Below are 23,302 nucleotides of genomic sequence, written 5' to 3'. Positions count from 1 at the left end.
GTAACAGTACCCAAAATATAAGATGTAAGGTTTCGGGACACCAAAGGCAATCCTAGAAATTCACATCGAAAACGGATATTCAAGCTTAGTAAAAATAAATAACTTAAACCATAAACCATAAACAGGGTTATCTAAACTTAGGGGATTTCTAACTAATACCAAACACACCGCTGTATCCCACAGCCTTCGCCAACCTACCCTTCATGCGATCCCATCGCCACCGCCTACCTAACCTCCTCAGCACCATTCAAACACAGATAATGCAAGCAACTAATTCAAGAAGCAAGTAGGCATATTTTACATTTAGGCAAACTGCAAGTAATCAAAGCAAACAAGCACATAAGAGATGTATATGATGAATGCCTGTCCTATTGGCTGTGATATCACTTGTTGGTCTATAAATGCCAACCCGACACATCCTTTCGAATGTTGCCTTTCTGCCACTTCCGAGGATATAGCGCCTGGCACGCTTTTGTTCCAAGGATATAGTGTCTGGCATACTATCGTTATGAGGATATAGTGCATGGCCCACTTGCATGCTCATTCTGAGGATATAGTGCCTAGCACACTCTTGCGGCAGAGAAGGAAAACAACAACAACATCTATTTCATCATAAATCATTCCAGGGATATAGTGCCCTGTACACTATCATACTTAACCCAAGGATATAGTGCCTGACACACTCTCAACATTCCACAAGATCATCATTCCCTTCTGAGTCCTCAACTCATCATAACCATCATCAATTTCCATTTCCTCAAATTTACCATCAACTATCATCACCTCTCAAGTCCTGTTAGTCATCCCCAATGTAGTATTTTGCTCGCTCACCCACAACTTCAGAAATCTAAGTCTCTATCTTCTAAACTCATAACCAAAAATACCCCTTTCATTCACTTAATGTATCCTCCCTTGATTCAAAGTCTAAAAACTAATAAAAAAGGGTTTTAAACAAATGTTACAGAAGTTTGCAAGCTTGCTGGGAAGGTAAAACAGTTGAAAACAATGTTCTCTTAAAGACAGGGCAGTGTACGTACACATAGAAGTGTGCGCGCACCCAGATAGTAAAAGTTTTCATTTTAAACACGCGCACAGATACGTGCGATCGCCCTGAACAGACTGCCACTCCCAGCGTGTGCGTGCGCACGAGGATGTGCGTACGCACAACTTGCAAATTTCGCAGGGTGTGTGTTCGCACCTGAGTGTGCTAGCGCTCCCAACAGTAGGCACCTCCCCGTGTGTGCGTGCGCACAAGAGTGTGCGTACGCACGTTTTCAAAATTTCACAGGGTGTGCGTGTACACAAGGCTATGCGTACGCACAAGTCAAAAATAACCACTGATCAGAGCACGCGCACAGTAGTGTGCGTGCGCACACAAACCAAAAATTATAAATTCTGCAAACCTCACAGAATTCAGATTTCTGACACAAACTCCCAACGATCATATCTTTCCCTACAAAATTCATATTTCTACCAAATCTATACTGTTTTAAAGCTCTTTGAATTATCTTTAATTTGATATAAAATTCATTCAATTTCAAAAACTGTAGCTCAAGATATGATCCGTCAAAGTTCACCAAAAATCCATTTTTACCAAAGCTCACTAATAACTCAATTTCACCAAAACTCTCAATTTAAAACCAATTCAAAGCCCACTCAACCATCATCACACCACACAACAACTTACCATTTCATACCATTCCCATCAATTCCACACCTAATTCACTCAACCATTACACCATACTTAAATCATTTAGTTTCAAATCCTCTATTTCTCCCACAATTCCTACATCACATATCTCCATTATCACCAACCATCCATTCAACAATTAATAAATCACATAGCCATAATTCCACACCATCACAAATATTGTACAGTTACTTATTACCATAAATTCTCATAATCCTCACGAATCATCAGTATAACCAATTACCATAAATACTTATCAATACCAATAATTTCCAACAATCATCATTAACCACAATAATCAATAACAACTAACAATTACATCAATTCAATCCTATCCTAAGGTCTACTAGCCTAAGTGTATAGAAATATTATATATTATATAAAGAAAACTGAAACCATACCTTGGCCGATTCCCAATATGCTCAAATACCAAACTTGATTCCAACAAGATGAACAAGCCTCAAACACCAACATCACTTCCAAAACTCACCAACTATCAAGCTATACACATATAACATACCGAGAATCAGCACTATGGCTAACCAAAATATCAAACCATAAGATTTTGAAGAGACTTACCTTACCCAAAGAGATTAGGGGCAAAACCCAACAACACTCCAATGCTAGATCACCCCTAAACAAACAAAATCACAAAATCTACTAAAAAACAAAACTCAAAAATGCAAAAATACTAGGGATAGAAACTGGAGTATGATTTTAGAGATCTTACCAACAAATTCTAGTTAGAAATGACGGACTCAACAAGAGCTTTGCGTGGCCGCAAACGGCTCGTCAATCAGAGCTCCGGATCAAAAGTTATGAAACTTTGAAGGATGAGGTGAATAGTAACCTTTTTCCTCCCCTCTCTCACCCATCAGCGCCCCTTTCTCTTATTTTGGGGTGGAATGAGCTGAATTTCTCATTAAATGAGCATATATATGTTGGATCTTAGACTTGGTTTGGGCCCGGTCCAACTCATTAGCGTTTTAGGTCTGTTTGGCCCACTTTGGGCCTAAACCTTTAAAATTAGTGTCCGGTTTTCAATTCTAAATTATTTTTATCCTTTCAAAATAATAAATCAATTTTTAAAATCTTATTTTCCAAAATATGCGGTACTGGATAGACTAGAGTCGGTACTGCCGGCTTAAGCGCTAGTACGCATTTTTACAAAATTTTTCCGTAAAAGATACATTTTCCAACTCAGAAAAAATTATTGAAATCAAATTTTACATCTTTATTTTCAAAATATCATTTCTATATTTTCAAACCTATTTCAGGCGATTAAATTATTATTTTATTAAAGCGGTTAAGCCAGTTCTTACACAAAACACTTGATCACGCCGAAGTACCCATTTGATTCTTTCTCCTGCTTGATGTGCTCCACAAATACCTTCATGAACTTCACCAAGAGCAATTACTTGTTCAGATTTGCTTAAACATCTCATAAGACTTCTTTCGACACCTTTTTTATACAACTCATCACCTATTACTACAAAACCCATTGCTCTTAATCTTTTTTTTTTATCGACCTGAACATTAGAATTCTCTAAGTACTCAGCAATTGGTTTCCATCCCACTCGTCAATTGCCAAAATTTCTCATTCTTCGATGGGTATAAGGATCTATTGTACCTCTAGCAATTTTTCTAAAGTTCCAGGAGAAACCTTATATCTTGAAGCAACATGAGCTAACTTGTTTGTTACCTCATTTTGAACTCTTGGAATATGAATTAATGATATTTTTTGGAATGACACCAACAACTCCCATGTTGTCAACAAATACTTTTGCATTATCTCACTTGTACACTTAAATTCTTTCGGTAACTGCGTTAAAGTTAATTGGAAGTCTCCTAAAATTTGAACATCTAGTACTCCTTTATTATTCAATATTTCTAACCCCCAATATTAAAGCCTCATATTCGGCTATATTATTCGAACATAGATATTTTACTTCAAACAAAAATTTTGATGAACCCATTTTGGGGATATAATCAAAATACCAACACCAGCATTATCTTTATTCTTTGAACAATCGAAATATAACTTCCAAGGTTCAACTTCAACAATATTTTTCCCCTGGTTATTAAGATTATTTGGTCGACCAACCAAAAAATCTGCAATGACCTGTCCTTTTACTGCCTTAACTGGGACATACTATAAATAGAATTCTGTCAAAGCAAGCATCCGTTTTCCAATTCTACCTCGTAATATCAGATAGGATAATATATATTTCACAAGATCCGTCTGTGCAATTACCCTAATAGTTTCTGCAATCATATAACATTTTAGCTTTGTGCAAGCATAATAAAGGGAAAGGCACAGTTTTTCGATAAGAGATTATCTCTTCTCGATATCAGACAAAACTCTACTCAAATAATAAATGGCTCTCTCATTCCCAGATTTTTCATCCTATGCTAACATACACCTAATAGTGTTTGTTGAAGCTGCAACATACAATTTTAATGGTTCCAAAGGACAAACAGTGACCATGATAGGTGCATTAGATAGATAATCCTTGATGGAGTCAAATGCTGCTTGATGTTCCTTAGTCCATACATATTGTAAACCATCTTTAATTTGACTAAAAGAGAAAAAATTCAAGTTCAACCAGATAGATTCGAAATAAATCGTCGTAAGAAATTGATATTTCCTAAGAAAGATTAAACTTCTTTTTTCGATGTCGGAGGCGATAACTCCAAAATTGCTTTAACCTTATTTTGATCAATGGCAATTCCTTTCTTTTGAACCACAAATCCTAAAATTTTTCTGCAGAGACTCCAAATACACACTTCAAAGGATTCATTTTTAATCCCTTCTGACGTATTGTATCAAAGGCTTTACGTAAATAATCGAGATATTGATCAATTGAACTTGATTTGACCATCACATCATCAATGTAAACTTCCATAAATTTTCCAATGTACATGAAAAATAGCATTCACAGCACGTTGATAGGTCACCCCGCATTTTTCAAACCAAAAGGCATCATAATCCATTCATAAGTGGCAAAAGCACCATGACATCAAAAAACTGTTTTCGACACATCTTCTTCAACAATAAAGATTTGATTATATAACCAGAAAAATCATCCATGAAACTTAAAATTTTAGTACTAGCTACGGAATCATTTAACATATCTGCCACATGCATGAAATACTCATCCTTAGGAGTGGCATTGTTTAAATCTCAAAAATCAATGCACAACGCAATTTTCTATTCTTTTTTATTACAGGAACAATATTTGAAACCCAATCAACATATTGGGTTGTCTGAATAAATTTAGCTTTGATTAAACGTTCAATTTCTTCTTTTATTTTAATATTTATTTCAGGGAAAAAGTGTCTAGGAGCCTGTTTTAATAGTCGAGAAAATAGTTTCAGCAATAATTGATGCTCCACTAAAGATCGATCAAGACTAGATATTTCATCATAGTCCCAAGTAAAACAATCTTTGTATTCGGTCAAAAGTTTAATCAAACTTGTTTGAAATTTCTCACTAATATTTTTACGAATATAAGTAGGTCTCAAATCACCATTAAGTCCTAAATTAATTTTTTTCAATTGAATCTTGAGATTCAAATCCCTTTTTGATATGATCATCATTAACTAAAGATTTTTCAAAACCTAAAGATTTGAGATTATAAATACAATAAAAAAAAAAGATCAGCTAAGTCACATGAGAAAATACAAACTTTATTAAGATCTTCAGCCAAATCAGCTATTGAGTCTTATACAACACACATATCTTAAGATACATTGACACTAGACTAGCCAACAACACTAGACCTAGAAATGAAAGTACATGCTACATAAGATAAAGTACTATCAGAATTGACTTTGGGAATCGAAACTATTCTAGGAATTGAAATATATTTTTCTAAATTGAAATTCCTACTTGATTCGACTTCATCAGAAGAATCATTACTAGAAAAAGAAAAAAATATTGCAGAAGAAAAACTATACACATAATTTTTTAAAGACAATAAATAATTCAACGGATCTTCTTCATTAGTCATCTCGATTATAGAAGTTGTCAAATTATTATTTTCTTTAAAAAGATAATCTTACTCCCAGACAAGGGAAGTGTACTCTGGTATCGGGAACTTGAACTTTATGTTGAGGCCTTCCTTAGTCAAGAAACAACCTTCACAATTGGAAGTAGTTAGATTTCTGTCAACATCCAAACGTTTCAGCTTGTTATTGTAAACTTGGAAGTCAACATGCATCTTCTCTACATAAAGACCATCATCAGTCTCTATCACTTCAGTTTCTCCTCCATTTGTCCAAAGATGTAGTTTTTGGTGCACTATCGAAGGTATCACTCCCATACTATGGATCCAATCTCAACCCAACAAAGCATTATAACTAGCCTTTGAGGGCACTACCATGAAGATAGTTGTTCGAACTATAGAACCAACTTGAACTTGGAGAGTAACCAGTCCTTTTGTCGAAGTTGAAAACACACCGTAATCAATAACAGCAACGCTTGTTAGGACCAAATCACTGATGCATTTCCCAACCTTAACTAACATTCATTTTGGAAGAAGACTAATAGTTGCACCACCATTGACCAAGACTTTATTAACAACAATATTATCCATTTTAGTTTTAATATGCAATGGACGAAGGTGTACTTTTTGAGCATAGTAGGCTTATTAAAACAACCCACCTCTTCATAGTCACAAGTAAAAGCAAAAACATTCTCATCCTTGAGTTCACATTCATAGTCATCAATAAGATTCCCCTCATAGCTCCCCAAGAATTCAGATGGGATGATCGAAATTATACCAACCATTTCATCATCTCCTTCTTTAAAATACTCCTCACCAAGATCAACATCTTTCTCATTTGGCTTAACAGAATCAGCCTCGACAGCTTTACCTTTACCAACCTGCACTGGAGACTTTATTCCTTTTGGATAAGTCTCACCATCTGACGAAAAAATCACCCTCGTATGAATAGAAGGATTTGCCTCCTTATTTGTAGAAGCCGATGGCTTCCCTAATGCAACTCATCAAAAATATCTTCCGCCTCAATTTTCTCTTGTTTTTCCTCGAGGATATGGGTAAGGACCCCGATTAAATCCTCAATAGCCCCTTTGAGCCTGACGTTGTCGATATTCTTGTACTTCGCAATTACAAAACTCATGACAGTTCTTAATCCACTGAGCAACAATTGCTTGAGAGCAATTAAACAAAGGGGAATAGTTCTCTTGAGGATTTCGAGAACTTTGTCCTTCCTGTCGTCGAAAAGGATACCTCTGACAGACTTGCTCCTTTATGAGCCAACTCCTTTTTCATTCTTTCCTTTTTGAATATTGTAGCATCTTCTGCATCAAAAACATCATGGCACCTGGGACATAAAGACATGTCCTTGTCTTTCAGCTTATGGTGCATCAAGAAATCTAGCAAGCCATCTTCTAATTTGGGATATACTTGTGAGACATTTGCCTCAAAGTCACCCAAGATGGTATCAAATTCAAAAGAAGTGAAACCAACCATATTCACTCCGAAAAATTGAGGCTTAGCAAAATTCGCAACCGTATCGAAGGGATCAACATCAACCTTCATATCTTTTCTTCCTTCATCGAATTTTAACCTTCCTTCCATGATCGCTTCTTGAATCAAATCCATGAAACCAATACAATTATTAGTCAAATGGCTAGTTGCTTGATGAAACTTACAAAAAAATTTTCCTTTCAAATCTTTAATTAAGGGTAAAATTTTTTCCTCAAGTAAAACCAACCGTTTGTCTTTAAGCAACACATCAAAAATTGCAACACATCAAAAATTTGTTCCGACTTTAAGATATCAAAACTATACTTCTTACCACCTTTATGCTTTATTTCATTAACTTTATCAATATTTGAAACTTTCTTTAAAGAAGAACACACATAAGGTGGCCCTTTTTTTCAATTCAGCCAAATTGACTTCGAAATATTCATTTTCATAATCTTCACTTGAAATCTCCATATCAGCGTAAGAAACATTTTCTTATCGAGCAAGAGATTTATAATTCTTAGACTTCTTTTCATTTTTAAATGCTTCTTTTTTTTTCCTTTTTAAGCAACTCAACTTGTCAAACTCTCTCAGCCAAATGAGCCAGATCGGGAATATGAACATTCAACAATTTTTTAGGCATATAAAAAACCAAACCAATGGTTTCAATCTTGACTACCTCGCTCTCGGACAATGACATATAGCAACGATTACATGCGTTTGAATCGAATCATGAAATCATCAATCGAATCGTTTATGTCACGCTTGATAGCAACCAAGTCAGTTATGATGACATTCAATTCTCCCCTATAAAATTGGGTATGGAAAGCATTTTCTAATTGTGCCCATGTTAAAATCAAATTAGGCCTTAAGTTCGAAAACCAAGTAACAACATTTTTTGTTAAAAAATAAGGAAAGAACTTTATTTTTAAATTTTCATCATTCGCCAAATTCCCTAATTTGACCATGTATCAAGAAATATGCTCAATAGTTGATTCTCTCACTTCTCCAGCAAACTTAGTAACAATCTTAGAATTCTTTACACCTCTTGGCACTTCAGCTGTTAGGACTTCAACAAGAAAAGTCGACATAAAATAAGGTCGGTTAATAAATTCCACATTAATACCTACACGATTGAGCATATTTTTGACAATTCTAGTCCTTTGATAATGATCTCCACGCTGATTTGTGCGTATCTTGTTCAACACATCATTCTGATTGCGTTGAACTATATGAGGCACAACCTCATTTTCATTGGGATTAACATGTATTTCCCTTGATTGAGACCCAAATTTTTGGGATTCATTCCGAAATTTTGATTATGGGGTTGAACTTTATTATAATCAACAATTTGAGCAATTTGTTCAACTTGTCTAGCCAAACGCTCATACTTAGTTTTATTATTGGCTATTATTATATTTAGAATGGTAGTCATTTGTTGAGTTAATAAATTGACCAAGTCGTGATGGGTTTCATCAATATGTTGTTGAAAAGCAGCCATAGACCCCGAATTATTTGAAGTTGAACCAGCATGATACTCTCGATTCATTTCAGAATGAGAAAAACTAAGATGGTCATTAACTGCATTTGTCACATTCTCAAATTGGACTGGGGGTGCAAAATTGTCTGTAGGTGGAGTGTAACCGGGAGGAAGACCAAAAGGAGACCAACTTACGATTACTGGCGGTTGCACCAGAGCTGGAGAAATTCTAGGACATGGACTACGCCTATTTTCTCTAGCAGTTGCATTATTAACCGCATCATTTTCCCTAGAAATGGGATTTTGAATGACCCCTTCTGCATTTGATATCAAACTTGCAGAAGTTTGGGCTACAACAATAGGAACATTATTATTCGAAGATTCCAAATTACTATTTGAATTTTCTTTAGTCATATTAAGAATCTTTCTACTTCAAAGTTGCATGCACTAAATGAGTCCACTATAACAATTTTTGACACGATTTTATAAAAAAAAATTGTCCCACTGGACATGCCAAATTGTTATGCAAATTTTTAGCAAATCTGGACTGGTTCGATATTTATGGCCTAGGAGCGAAACCTACTTCTCTCCTATGGATACCAGTTTCCAAAATTGCACCAAAAACTCCATTTGAACAAGTAAAAGAAAGAAAAAACTTTGAAAAGTAAATTGAAATTGAATTACTTGAATTTGAAATTACAGAAGAAACAAGTAAATGACTTCAAATTTAAAGAAAGTAATAAAATGCCTCTAACGCAATCGAAGGACTTTAAATTTAAAAGACAATATAAGAATTTAAAGAAAAGAGAAAAAGAATTTGTAAAGGAAAGATAAATTGCAGAAAAGAAAATTACAAAAAATTTAAATAAAAAGTAAAGACATAGAAGGAATCCTATAGAAAATGAACTCGAAGCAGACTCAGAAAGTCATTGGGATGTGAGTGTATGAGAGTACTTTCTGAAGACGAATTCCAACCGCTTGATGCTACCGAACCTTCTTAATTTATAGAAGGGATAAGTATTGTTTTGGTCCCTCACGTTGAGGGGTCGGAATCGAATCCGTCCCTGATGTATATTTTGATTTAAAATCATCCTTAAAATCGTATTTAAATTTAAAATCGTCCTTTCTAATAAAATTTTTTAATTTATTCCTAAACTACCCCTATAATAAAAAATTATAAAATTTAAAAAAAAATAAAAGAAAACACGGTGAGGGGGGGAAGAGAAAAGGGTATTCGAAGGGAGGGGGGAGGGAAAGGGGGAAGGGGGGAAGGAGAAGGGGGAAGGGTGGGCATCACTGCCACCGTCGCCGCCGCTGTGCCGTTAGGAGGGAGATCCGAGGGAGAGAGAGAGAGCGTGGAGTTGAGAGGGAAGGGGGGAATGAGAAGGGGGAAGGGGAAGGGGGGAAGGGTGGGCATCACTGCCACCGTCGCCGCCGCTGTGCCGTTAGGAGGGAGATCCGAGGGAGAGAGAGAGAGCGTGGAGTTGAGGGAGCAGAGAAGCACGCCGCCACCTCCAGACGCCCTTGCCGCCGCCGAGGAGAAGGAGAGGAAGAGGAAGGGATGCTGTCCGCGCCCTGCCACCGCGTCAGTTTCCTGCCGCCGTGCTGCTTCGCCGTCTATGGGGAGTCGCTGCCGATCCGCCACGAGCCGCCATCGCAAGTCAACGACGAAGAGAGAGAGAGCCGCGAGGAGGAGGATCGCGCCACCCAGTCGTCGTCGTCCTCGCTGCGCCGCCGTCGAGCCCACTGAGCAGAAGCCCATCACTGCCGTTCGCGCCTCTATCGCCGTCCGAGAAGCTTCCATGGCCGTTGCCGTCGAGCCCACTGAGCAGAAGCCCATCACCGCCGTTCTGCTTTCTTGCTTTCTGTTTTTTTTTTGCTTTCTGTTTTTCGTGTTCTTGGTGGTGGTGGTGTTGTTGGTGTTGGTGTTGGTGGTGGCTTTGCTTTCTGTTTCTGTTTCTGCTTTTTGTTTGGTGTGGTTTGGTGTTGTTTGGTGTTATTGCTGTTGTTTGGTGTTCTTGGTGGTGGTGGTGGTGATTGTGGTGGTGCTGGCTGTGGTGCTGGTTGTGGTGGTAGTGGTGGTGTTGGTGTTGGTGTTGGTGTTGGTGTTGCTGGTTGTGGTTGTGGTTGTGGTTGTGGTTGTGGTTGTGGTGTTGGCGGTGGTGGTGGTGGAGGATGTAATTGTGCTGGTAGTGATGAGGGTATATTTGTCCAAAAAAAATTAAAAGGACGATTTTAATACAAAAAAAAACGTTAAGTATGATTTTAAATCAAAATATACATCGGGGACGGGTTCGATTCCGACCCTTAACGTGAGGACCAAAACAATACTTATCCCTTTATAGAACAAGATGACCAATCCTATATTGCCAAGTGTCACCCATCGAGAAGTTCAAAAATAACTGTTTCTGCCAAATGCAAATCCAAGTAACTGTCCTTTGCACAACTCACTATCGATCTTGATATTCAACTTGTTGACCTCTTTTCTCGACAAACCTAGACAAATTCAAAATCTTCTATGTCAGTTCCCATTCTTCGAAGCAACGTCCCTGTTGATTCAATCGGTCAAAATTCTTCGACCAACATTAACAAAATATTATATGTGAAAAAATATATTAATAGATCTTTTAGAAGTTATAAAAAATGAAGTAGTATTATTTTTTTAGTTCTTAGTGACAAAATAAAAAATAACAAAGAAATAAATATAATTGTTCTATTTTGTCTTTATTTCTCTTTATTATCTTTTATGTTCTACTTTGTTGTTACTCTTTTGTTCAAGAACAGAAAAAATTGTACAAAACACTATATGCTTTGTTGATATGTATTCTAAGAATACTACATAGAAATATATTATAATAGAAAAAGTATTTTGTGCAAAATAAGAGATTATTAAAATTTTCAATAATATTAAACATGTTAAAAATTATTTTCTCTATTTAAAGATACTTGTTAACACACGCATATATATTGTTGACAAACTGTTCGGTGGCCATTTGAATCATATGGCAAGGTTCGTTAATTCCGGTCTTCAAACAGAAACATGGAAGATCCCGCTGTTCTTTCAACCCTTTTGACTCTACGTGTATGGGAAACCTGGCCAACATAGATTAAAATAACATATAGTGTTAATGTGAAAATATATGTAAATGCATGTGACAAACCTATATAGACGATGATCTTGTAACTTCATTAGTATACTATATATATCAACATAATACAATAAAGCAAATTTGATCCATGTGATGATTACCGTGTTGGTCGCATAACATGTCCAAGTTCAAAAATCTATGAAATAGAAAGCATTATATTGAAAGGGAAACGAGAGAGTCCAGAGAGTGTTTTCACTTTTTCCCATCCCTAGAATTATCTACGATTAATTTAACCCCCAATTGAGCACCTTTCTCTGGACAGAGACACCTAAAAGAGGGAGGCACGCCTCACCTAAAATTATACATTATGTTAATCCTTAAAATGAATACTTAACACAAACAATTCAATTCAGTTAGTTATTAATTATATATACATGTAAACATAGAAAAAAGGGCATAGGAAATGGAGTGTGGGAGTTACCGGACACCCAAGATCGACGAAATATTGCATGGATGACGCCCGACAACCGCTGAACATGTCGTATCTTCCGTTTCACGCGATCACACCTTTTTTTTCTTATATGTTCCATTTTTATTTAAAAAAAATTGAAAATTCACATATAGTTTGACCATTGAAAATCTTTAGATGATATTTTATCAAACATGTCAAACTTTTTAACTGCATGTGAATGTGAGTGTTTACCTTAAGAAAATACTAGTAGTTAATATTTTTAGAGTAAAAGAAAATAATTAATATTTTTATATTAAAAAATAAAAATAATTATAAAAAATAACAGAAGATAAAATATTTTATTTTTATACTATAAAAAAAATCTTGGTATTTCTCATCTTCTCTTCAAAGTTCAAACCAACATCATCATCAAGATTCAAGAAGTCAACAAAAGAACATGAACGTCAACGATCTCCCTCTCTTCATTTCATGCACCTTTCAACTTTGTTGTCGCTATTAACAAATTAGTAATCCCAAGTTACGAGCACCAAAGGCATAATATAATGTTAAATCATCAAGGGCTAGATATCTAACAAGCTTTGACCCAGCTAAGAATATTGGACACCGTACCATAATAAATAAATAAACAAGATTTCATCACACTCCACTTATTATTTTGTTCAAAACGACATACATGCCTGATACACCCTTAATTGTTATTCATTCTGTATGGTCACAATAATGTTGTCGCTAAGGTTCACTACCATTCTCCTCATTACATTCATTTTGCTACCTCTCACATTTTCAACTGCACACCAAGGTTCATCAGTCATCACTGCCTAATTTTATTATTCTCTTGCTTTGTGTTTATTTATTCTTGATCATCACTATATATGTTGCAATTGTTGTAGTTTCGTCATCAGTAAAGAAGACATTGGTGGTTGCCGCTGGAAGCATGCTTGAAAATGCAAGAAGCCCACCGAACGTAGAGGTAAGTTGCAATGTAATTAATAAGCCCCTGATTAATCTAGAAACACACAAATCAAACTATTAAGAATTTTGTGCGTAATAAAAATAAATAAATAAATATATAATTCGCGTAATTTTCTACAGCAGATTGGTGTGGCAGCAGTTGGTGAGAGTGATAAAAGTACGAGGCTTATTATCCTCGGAAGGAAGATGATGATGTCTAGAAATTTATCAAGTTCAAGCATCAAGCCCAAAAAGCGTTGCGTACTTGCAAAGTGTAATAACCAGCAGCAAGAAGTAGTAGGAAAAGCAAATAATTCATTGAATACAAAGGAAAATGATGGGTTCATACCTTTGAACGCTGACTATTTTGTTCCAAGGCCTCACCCTCCTAAGAATAATTGATTCACTGAGGAATGAACCAGTTTTGAAGCCATCATCACACTTAGTATGTACTAGGAAGCAATGCTAACTGTATTGAGGAACATATATTATAAAGGATGTGCATTTTTTGCTTACACATTCTCTCATGTATATCTATCTAAGCTTGGTTAGGTGGTTTAGTCATTTTTGTCAGTTTCCTAGTTGTTGATTGGGATGCATACAGAATATATGTAAAAGAAAGATTTCAATATTAGTGAGGGATGTATATCACTGATTTTGATTTATCATCACACTACTGTTCAACATGAAAGTTGTGCGCTTCTTGTGATACATTAATATTCAATTAAATTCTTTATTTTCTTTTTAGGTAATAAGTTGATGATATATCCTTCAAAGTGAATAAGAGTGATATAGTAGCTAGTAAGAAAGGTTATGGTCCAAGAGGTGGTTCAATAGAGCTATAAAATGGAAGGCTCATCACCTGCAATATCCATATCATGTAACATAGGCAACTTGCTTTTAAATGTTTTAGTCTTACGCCAAGTGGTTTAACCATATTTAGGAAAGTCATCTTTTACATTTTTTTCCGAAAAATTAAAATCTCATAAAGTCTTCATTGAGTATTAAAAAATATTTTCATATAAAAGATTAAACATTTAAAATTTTATTTTCTTGTATTGTTTTCTAAATGGTTGGTAGCTAAGGCAAAATCCTAGAAATAACTATTGATTTCATAAAGTTAATTATCAATGATTGCTCTTCCTATAGGAAAAGGTAAATCATACTAATATTGTATGCATAATTTTAGTTAATATTATATAAAATAGTATTTAATTATAAGAAAATATTCACTATGTTGACCAAAAACCAATACTTAGTAATTAAATTAATGGGGCCTATTTTAGATGGACTTATTCTTGAATGATTTTTTTCTGTAATAAATAAAAAACATTATTTATTAATGAAATCGCCCTAAATAAACAAAAAACATTATTTCCCTTCTGTCAAGTTTCATTAGTTAAACCCGGCAGGTGAATGGGTGATCTACCAATTGGTAGTGATGGGAAGCTTAAACTTTAGACTAAGAAAACAAGTACAAACTCAGCGTAGGTCCCAAAAATTGCAAGGTGCTATCTCATCTCCTTCAGTGTGTGTGTTTTGGTTTTAGTATAAATTTCTTGAGGGCATAGTCAGTAGGTACTAGGTAGCAACAATGAATTCAGTATTTATGTATTCTTTTTTGCCCTTGAAGTAAGTACTCATGTGATGGTATCTATTGAACTAAACTTTAGCCAATACATATTGGATTCAATATTTGGATATAATCCCTAAAATAGTTCTCTAATGGAGAACAATCTATTGAATAATACTGCACTAACGTTGCTTCCTAAGCCATGTACTTACACTTGGCTAACTCCATATAAAATATCAGTTTGCTGAATATAAGTATTCCTTTTCACCGGTGTCGGGAACTTCTGGCGACTTGTCTCCGCCATTTGTGAACTGGAACCTGCAAAGCATCAAAGCAGGTAGTTCATGTATCCACTCAAAGTAAATAGGCATCACAAATTGTCAACTTTGCCATTGATGCATTAAATGGACTAAAGCCATAAGGCAAGATCCTTACAGCTGGAAAGCCACCATAGTCCCCAGGCTCTTTGATGTCCTTGGTTACACAGCTTGTTGCAGCAAGCCGAACCTACAAAAGCTGTATGCTCAGATATATTTTTCAAACTCGAACAACTTAATTCCTAGAAAATAAAAACAGTCCAAAAGTAACCAAATTTAGAATTGTGTTCCTTGCTCAATATTTAGCCAGCAGACAAGCAATCCGAGGTTGTATTTGACACCATTAGGCTGCAAGTGGTTCCTCATGCGAACTGCTAAGTTAAGCGCACGGGTATATTTGAAGTGATTTAAAACCTTAGATAACTACTTTCTCAGCAAAGATCTAAGCATAAATAAGCTTATTGCAGACAACAATACATGGTAGGGTGCAATTGTGTGTTTGATCCATGCAGCCAACTCCTCCCATTGGGATAAAGCTTTGTTGTTGTTTGTTGTTGTATCACTTTCCTAAACCATAGGGACACTTATTCATTCACTAATCACATGAACAAATAGAAGCATACCTTAGATACAATAGATACATGATCTCGCACTGCTACCCTTCCTCCCATGGTTACATAATCTCCTATGCTGAACACCCCGATCAAATACACAATGTTGTAAACTTGAGACGCCCAAAAGATTGAGCAGGAATTTAGTGCTTACATGAATTCAGCACAGTACATCAATGATCAATCGAAAATTCATATGTAACAGCACAACAAACAGGGGGATAACTTACGTTGCTGAACCTGCAATCCCAACTTGCCCACAAAGCATACAATTCCTCCCAATAACTACATTATGGCCAATCTGTAGAACAATCAGAATGAAAGGAAAAAATAGCCCCCTTCTTTTTTCGCAATTAAGCAAAGGCTAAATGCTAACCTGAACTAAATTATCTATCTTTGAATTGTCCCCAATAACTGTATCTCTCCAGCTGCGTACGCAAAATGCAAGGTAAATTAGTAATAAACCTGGAATCCATGCAAAGTGATAATCATACTATAACATATTTTGGCACATGATTAAGCTAAAAAGAAAATGATAAAGCCTAGTAAATGAGCAAAGTACTGACCTGCCCCGGTCAATACATGTATTAGCACCAATTTCCACTTGGTTCCCTATTACCACATTCAACTTCTGACAGATTTTAAGAAAGAAATATACATTGTGTTTAGAAAAATATAAGCAAGATGAAAAGTAGATCATATTGGACAAATAGCAACTGGCAACATATATAGTTTAAAATGAAATTAAAACAATACTTTTTACCAACCTGAGGCTTCTTTATCATATTACCATCACCATCCACATAAAATCCAAACCCTGCATGTTAAACAGATCAAGATTATCAAACAAGAAATGATTCATCAAAAGGCATGTTTAAGTGCCAAATTGGTTTATCATGTATCAGCTATTCAATACTATGCAAAAAAGCATCCTCTGGTACAAATAGTTGGATGCATCTGAAGTACACATTATAAATGTTCCAAGGCTCAAGCATACTAAACGACATAATAAACAAGTAAGCTTAGAAATCCAGCCCATACCATCTTGACCAATGCAGACTCCACTGTGAATTACACATATATCACCTATACAGCAATTACTAAGGGCCACATTAAACCTGAAAAAACATGGAAGAACCAAGACCATATTAGTGCAAACTCAGATCATTTAGCATTAGTAGACATAAATTTGATAAAAAGAGAAAACCATATTCGTGATTGTTTATACATAAGCATGCACTTGAGCCTCTGCATACAATAAGCAAGACCAGAGCATTGATCAAATTTGTGTTGTTTACACTGAAATCTACATCTGCTTAATCCAAATTCCCATTGTATAATATCGGAACTTTAAAATTGATAGAGTGGAAAGAAAAGAATGCAATTGTACCCAATTATAGTTGAATGAGCAATAGAAACAGAAGGACCAACAACTGTTCCAGAGCCTATATGCACATTTGCACCGATGACAGATTCAGAATGGACTACAGCGCCAACCTCAACAACTGCTGTGGAGTCTATAGAAGCTGACTCGTGGAATATGCCACCCCCGTTTTGCCATTTTTGGAATCCACAACCACTATCTGATCTTGAAAAAGATACAACAAACTCAAAAGAGTATCAATTAAAAAAACAACTAAGCCTAAAAATGTAAGGGTAGAAAATTCACCTGAAGCGGGAACTAGCGAGAAACGACGAGCAAAGGCAGAACGAGAAGCAAAGACAAGTACCCTCCTTGTAGCCATGGCCAAGTCTTCAGTGATTCAAAAGCAAGGTTGCGATAACCAAACCGGTCCATGAACCAGTCAAATTACTGGTTCATAGTCCAACTGTGGTCGACCGTAATCAATCCTGTTTAATTAAATATAAAATAAAATTATTAAAAATATAATAAAAAATTTTAAATATTTAAATTCAATCATTTATATAACAATAAAATTAAAAAATTTCATCATTAACCGTTCACAAATTCAAGTTCAAACATCAAAATCATAACTAATTGACTAACAAGTAAGTGACAGAGTACAACAACCAACAATGGAAAAATAAAAACATCACAAAAATGTCAAAATCGGATTATTAATGTTATTTTATCAACAATCAACAATGAACAACAACCAACAATGAACAACATCACAGAATCATATTACTATTAGTAATTTAATTTTATCAACAACGAACACTAAACATCACAAAATCTGATTACTAATTTTATTTTATCAACAATCAGTTGAACAATAACACAAAATCAGATTACTAATTTATTTGAGTTTAGTTTAACCTATAATTTTAAAATAAAATAAATCAAATCATAAAAAAAAAAAAAAAAACCAAAACAGAGATAAAGAACAGAGAATGACCCACGGCGACGATTCAGGGAGTCAGGGACGGTCAGAGGCGAGGAGCTTACCGTGGACGACGCCGAAGAAGCAGTTTACGAACTCACCACCTCCAGGCTTAGGAAGACCGGTGAGGCTTCCCTTTAAGTGAAAGTGATTTTCACCAGCTGAGAGGAGACCTCCCCTGTGAGAGAGTGACTGTATTGGGCCAAAATTTGTTTTCGGTATTGAATTGGGCCTCAATATCCCCATTAAGCCCGGTATAACTCAAGACAAAAAAGCCCAATACAACACCTCCGCCCAAAAAAACATCATCCGTCTTGTTCCCAGTTGCGATGAATTCTCATCCACATCTCAAATTCACAAAACCCTCGAGAAACTCCTTCTCTCATCATCGGAATCGGAGAGTTCCAACGGAAAATAATGTCAGGCGGAAGCAGCAACGGCGACGGAGAATCAGAGTCCTCCCCAAACAAACGCCTCAAAACCGAAGAAGCATCGAAGAAGGTCGACGGTGGCGGAGACGATGATAACCAGGGTGTATGGTGCGGGATCTGCTACGCGGAGCGCGGCGCACCTGTCGCCGGAGAAATCGACTGCTGCAGCCATTACTTCTGCTTCGCATGCATCATGGAGTGGTCCAAGCACGAATCCCGATGCCCGATCTGCCGCCGGAGATTCTCCAACGTTCGCAGGCTCCCCAAGCATGGCATCTTCTCTTCTTCTCGGGACATTAAGGTCCCTCTCCGTGATCAGGTCCTTATTCCTTTCTCTCAATCTTTTTTTAGTGTCTAAATTGATTGTTTACTCTTATGGAAATTTAAGATTAAGGCTTTATTGTAGATAAATTACAAAAATAAAGATTAGTTTCTTCAATGATTTTACATGCTCCTAGTTTTGAGCACAATGCAGCAGGAAAGCCAGGTATTTGTGGTGAGTCGATAAGACTGGTACGTTACCATATTGATTTTAATGGTAACTTAGTAGCATATAATAAGGTGTTTGCTACGTTGAAGATGACAAATTTTATCTTCACATGATGAAAATGAGATCTATGTTAAAGATAGATGATACATAGAAGAGTGTATCATGGTTCATGGATCTAATAGCAAATGATACATCAATTATTTTTCTCCTCTTGTCCCAAATTATCCTCCGAATAATAAACTTATGAACCATGTTAAACTCTCAAAAGCCTTTCCCTCTCCTCCACAACCAAACGCGGAAACGGAATTTAACCTAAATCTGAAAGGTGATTACAATGTGTATTGCATAATTTATATAGTATGGGAAATATAACTAACTGTCTTATGTTAATTTAATAATGATGATGTGTTACATGTTGTAGGTTTATCATCCTTATGGGAATATGAGCACCGGTCCTACTCACTCTCATACTGAGGCCAAATGCGTTGTCTGTCATGGTGTGGCAGATGAACATCTTCTGCTAATTTGTGATCTTTGCGATGCTTCTTCTCATACCTACTGTGTTGGCCTTGGCTACACTGTCCCTGAAGGCGATTGGTTTTGTTATGACTGTGCTATTGCCAGGGAGACCAATGAGCGGGAAGACTTAGAGCTACGAAGTGTCGAGCAAAGTGGGGCGATAAGTGCAATACCATGTCCTTTACAACAAAGCCGGTCCCCTCCTCCTCCTAGTATTCAATCAGCTGATAGGTTAAGTAGATACAGGGGAAAGAGACCTCTGTCAAATGCCCAGCAGGTGCAACGTAACATACAAGCGCTCCGTGATAATTGGAATGCACTGAGAAGTGGTTCCATGAAGTTCGGTTCTGGTTCCATTCAAACCAGTGGCATAGGTGGTTGTCATAATCGAGATTCTGGTTCTGCTTCATGTGGCAGACCCAACAAACAGCATTCTAATTCTATGGGTTTGGGAAGCCTAGGTTCCAGTTCTGGTTCTGTTTCACGCAGCAGATCAGATGAACAACATTCTAATTCTATGGTTTTGGCAAACAGGTGTTCTGGTTCCGTTTTGCATGGCAGATCAGACGAACAGCATTCTAATTCTATGGCTTTGGTAAACCGAGGATCTGGTCCCATTTTGCGTGGCGGACCACACGAACAGCATTCTGATTGTGTGGCTTCGCCAAGAATTCAGCACTCGAGTGTCCAAGATGGTTCATCTAGAGGCATAATGAATGAGAGGGGGGTGAAAGATGTTGAGAAGGCTTGGAAAATGTTGGAGAAGGCAAAGAAGATGCAAGGGACTCGTCAAAGAACCAACAGAAAGTAGAGCATTCTACAGGGAGTGAGATTGGATCATCCCTCTTGCAGAATCAGAAAACTTATCAACTGCACATTGTAATTCACAATAATTGAAGAATTGATAGTTTAGAAGTTTCTGCTGGGAACAGGCCTTATTTTTTGGCAGCATCCCGAGGCAAGTTATGTAGAAGCAAACTGCTAAAGGAAGTGCAAAATGCAAATAGTGGTAAATGATGAAATTATGGGAAAATAATTAGATAGACATTGCTGCAACATCTCGACCATGTGTACTGATCGTGTATTAGAATGGGTTTAGAATAGTCATAAAAAAATAAGGATAAATCTTACGACTTTTTGCTTGTTTTATGATCCAACGAGTCTGTAGAGACTAGAGATTCCGAAGTTGGTAAATTAAAAATTTAAAATCCAAATTAACCATTTTGGGTTGTAGGATAGATAGTTTATTGACTTTATTCGTCTGTTTAAACAAGTGTTAAGAGTTTAAATTTTATCTTGTATTACAATAATTCATTAGCTAGCAAAAAATCATTAAATAGAGTTTAGATTCGTGATAAATTAGTTTTTAATTCGATAAAATAGGAGATATTATAAGAAATCAAAATTTAAAATCAAAATTATTAATGCAAATATTTTAATTGTCTTCATGTGAACTAAATCTATCACAGAATGTATAAGTTTAAGGATTTTAAAGAAAGTGAGTAAAAAGTGTACTCTATTTAAAAGTTAGAGAAAAATTTTCAAATGTTTTAAAATATTGGTATTCTAATAATTTTAACTTTTTATTTTAATTAATATATATTATCAATGTTCTGAAAACCGGACCGGACCGGCCGGTTCAACCGGTTTAACCGCGAACCGGCACTGCAAGCGGTCCGGTCCTTATCTGAAAACCGCAGAGGGAAGAACCGTTCAAGAACCGGCGAACCGGTCAAAAACCGGCCGGTTGGACCGAACCGGTGACCGGCCGGTTATGCATCTTTCACTAAACGACGCCGTTTTGCGTTTTAAAAAAAAATAAAAAAAACAAACCCGACCCGACCCGCCCGTGAAGCACCCCCCCTTTCTTCCCCCGAGCCCCGACCCCATTCATTCATCAATCATCATCTCCAATGGAGAAGAAGAACCCTAGCGGCGCTGCCTGAAGCCCTGTCGCCATCCCTCGCCGCCGTGGTGTCGCCATCCTCAGCTCCAGCAACCCTCCAATCTCCGGCGTCTCCTGGTTCCTGCTCATCTTCATCTTCTCGTCGCCTGGTGCCCTCAATTTCGATCGTCCTCATCTTCTCAAGTCTCAACACCAGCACGCAGTAGCCTCTCATCGGCGGTCCTCAACGGTCAACACCGGTAGCCCTCCATCGACCCCAGGTGAGTGAACTTAGACCTCTGCTCATGTTCTCTTTCTCTCTGTCCTCAATGTGAACTGAACTTAGACCTCGGCTTAATTTTCTGATTTCAATTTCTGATTTCAATTCCTGTGAACTTGCTCTTTGTCAACTGTGCATTTTCTGTGAACTGAACTGAACTGAACTGCATTTTGCCATTTTCTGCACTATTTTGTGAACTGAACTGTGCATTTTCTGCTCTGTCTTGTAGCTTAATTCCTCTTTGTTGCACAATTTCTATTTGTTGGTCAATTTGTGTTTGGTCCTCTGCTCTATTTTCTGCTCTATTTTGTGAACTGAACTGTGCAGCTCAAGTTGTGTTCGGTGGACTTGCTCTTTCAATTTTCTGATTTCAATTTCTGATTTCAATTCCTGTGAACTTGCTCTTTGTCAACTGTGCATTTTCTGTGAACTGAACTGAACTGAACTGCATTGTGTTGTGTTGTTTAAATTTCATACATGTTTTATTAATTTCAGTTATGAACTGAACTGAACTGAATTGCATTGTGTTGTGTTATGGACTGAACTGAACTGCATTGTGTTGTGTTGTGGACTGAACTGAACTGCATTGTGTTGTGTTGTCAATTTCTGATTTCATTTTCTGTGAACTGAACTGAACTGAACTGCATTTTCTGTATTGTGTTGTGTTGTTTAATTTCATACATGTTTTATTAATTTCATACATGTTTTGCATCTCTTTCTTCTGCTGATCAGGGTGGGAATGAAGGTGAAGATCATCCCACCGAAGCAGATTTGCAACAAGTTCTTGCGGATTTTGATAATTGATAAACCATGATGTTGGGATTTAATATTTACATATGCTTTTATTACTATTTAACTTTTGAGTTTGGATTTTGATAAGATCATATGTATTTGGTTGATAATATTTTATGTAGTGTTTTTAATTTCGAAGATATTTTAAGATTTGTATCAGACTATAATTATATTTTAGGATGTGTATTTATAATTTATTTATTATTCTACTCTAAAACGGTTTTTTCGGTTGAACCATCGGTTGAACCGGTTAGACCAGTAAACCAGTGAACCAGTGACTAGAACGGTTTGATGACCGGTCCGGTTTTCTGAACCTTGAATATTATATATATTTTTTATAATTAAGATATTAAAAATACTAGAACATCGATATTCTAATAACATTTGAAATTCTACATAACTGTTGTTTGACATAAACTCCTGTCTCCATCAGAAGTAGCTTGCAAATTTGCTCGCTTCACTGTGTGGTCTGTTCAACGTGCAAGAAACGGGCCCAACGGAAAGTTAAGCGGAATAAGACCCATCAACGCAAAAGGAAAACAAAAAGAACCGATTTGTTGGGCTCTAGCTTTGTTCAATTCTGGAATATCGATTGTTTAGGCCTTTTGGGCTCTTCTATCCTACTTAATAGTTAATTCCCATATCTTTTGCCACATTTGGGAGGAAAACATATGCCGAAGCAGATGCATTGAATATGGAGTGATGGATATTCTCCAAGCAAAAAATAAATATAACTTTAACTTCTCAATTCTCTTTTTTTTTTCACTGGAACTTCTCAATTCTCGTTGCTTGTATGTGATACTGTCATGCATTTCTACCGGGCTTTTTGCTAGTTCTTAGTGCTAAATTTCCTATGATGTCGTCTAATTTTGTACTATAAAG

General features: G+C 36.4%; 3 protein-coding genes across 10 annotated transcripts; 2 read left to right on the top strand and 1 right to left on the bottom strand.

The window, feature by feature from the left end:
- Positions 1 to 12,935: 12,935 nt before the first annotated feature.
- On the top strand, positions 12,936 to 13,671 carry LOC110272255 (uncharacterized). The gene is made up of 3 exons (XM_021124280.2): positions 12,936 to 13,025; positions 13,117 to 13,196; positions 13,319 to 13,671. The coding sequence occupies exons 1-3, from the start codon at positions 12,947 to 12,949 to the stop codon at positions 13,577 to 13,579; spliced, it is 420 nt and encodes a 139-aa protein (XP_020979939.2). The 5' UTR covers positions 12,936 to 12,946; the 3' UTR covers positions 13,580 to 13,671.
- Positions 13,672 to 14,763: 1,092 nt separating this feature from the next.
- On the bottom strand, positions 14,764 to 18,568 carry LOC107634731 (putative UDP-3-O-acylglucosamine N-acyltransferase 1, mitochondrial). 8 transcript variants are annotated; one of them, XR_015902459.1, is made up of 11 exons: positions 18,089 to 18,568; positions 17,348 to 17,529; positions 17,069 to 17,261; positions 16,720 to 16,796; positions 16,446 to 16,495; positions 16,245 to 16,309; positions 16,055 to 16,106; positions 15,909 to 15,979; positions 15,691 to 15,827; positions 15,186 to 15,257; positions 14,764 to 15,068 (listed from the first exon to the last, which is right to left on the bottom strand). XR_015902459.1 is itself a non-coding variant. In XM_016338171.3 (11 exons), exons 2-11 carry the CDS (start codon positions 17,421 to 17,423, stop codon positions 15,015 to 15,017), a joined length of 777 nt encoding a protein of 258 aa, XP_016193657.1. In that variant the 5' UTR covers positions 17,424 to 17,529; positions 18,089 to 18,568; the 3' UTR covers positions 14,764 to 15,014. The 8 variants fall into 8 exon arrangements, 6 of the variants coding, with proteins under 6 accessions (XP_016193657.1, XP_020979975.1, XP_088357907.1 ...); XR_015902460.1 differs by having other exon boundaries at positions 15,691 to 15,791; XM_016338171.3 differs by having other exon boundaries at positions 15,691 to 15,757.
- On the top strand, positions 18,331 to 20,593 carry LOC107634764 (uncharacterized). The gene is made up of 2 exons (XM_016338190.3): positions 18,331 to 18,773; positions 19,366 to 20,593. The coding sequence occupies exons 1-2, from the start codon at positions 18,441 to 18,443 to the stop codon at positions 20,272 to 20,274; spliced, it is 1,242 nt and encodes a 413-aa protein (XP_016193676.1). The 5' UTR covers positions 18,331 to 18,440; the 3' UTR covers positions 20,275 to 20,593.
- The last annotated feature ends 2,709 nt before the right edge of the window (positions 20,594 to 23,302 follow it).

The sequence above is a fragment of the Arachis ipaensis genome, chromosome B1 (assembly GCF_059453495.1).
Source record: "Arachis ipaensis isolate K30076 ecotype BB chromosome B1, ASM5945349v1, whole genome shotgun sequence".
NCBI classification, from domain to species: domain Eukaryota; kingdom Viridiplantae; phylum Streptophyta; class Magnoliopsida; order Fabales; family Fabaceae; genus Arachis; species Arachis ipaensis.
This window is presented reverse-complemented; position numbering and strand designations above follow the sequence as displayed.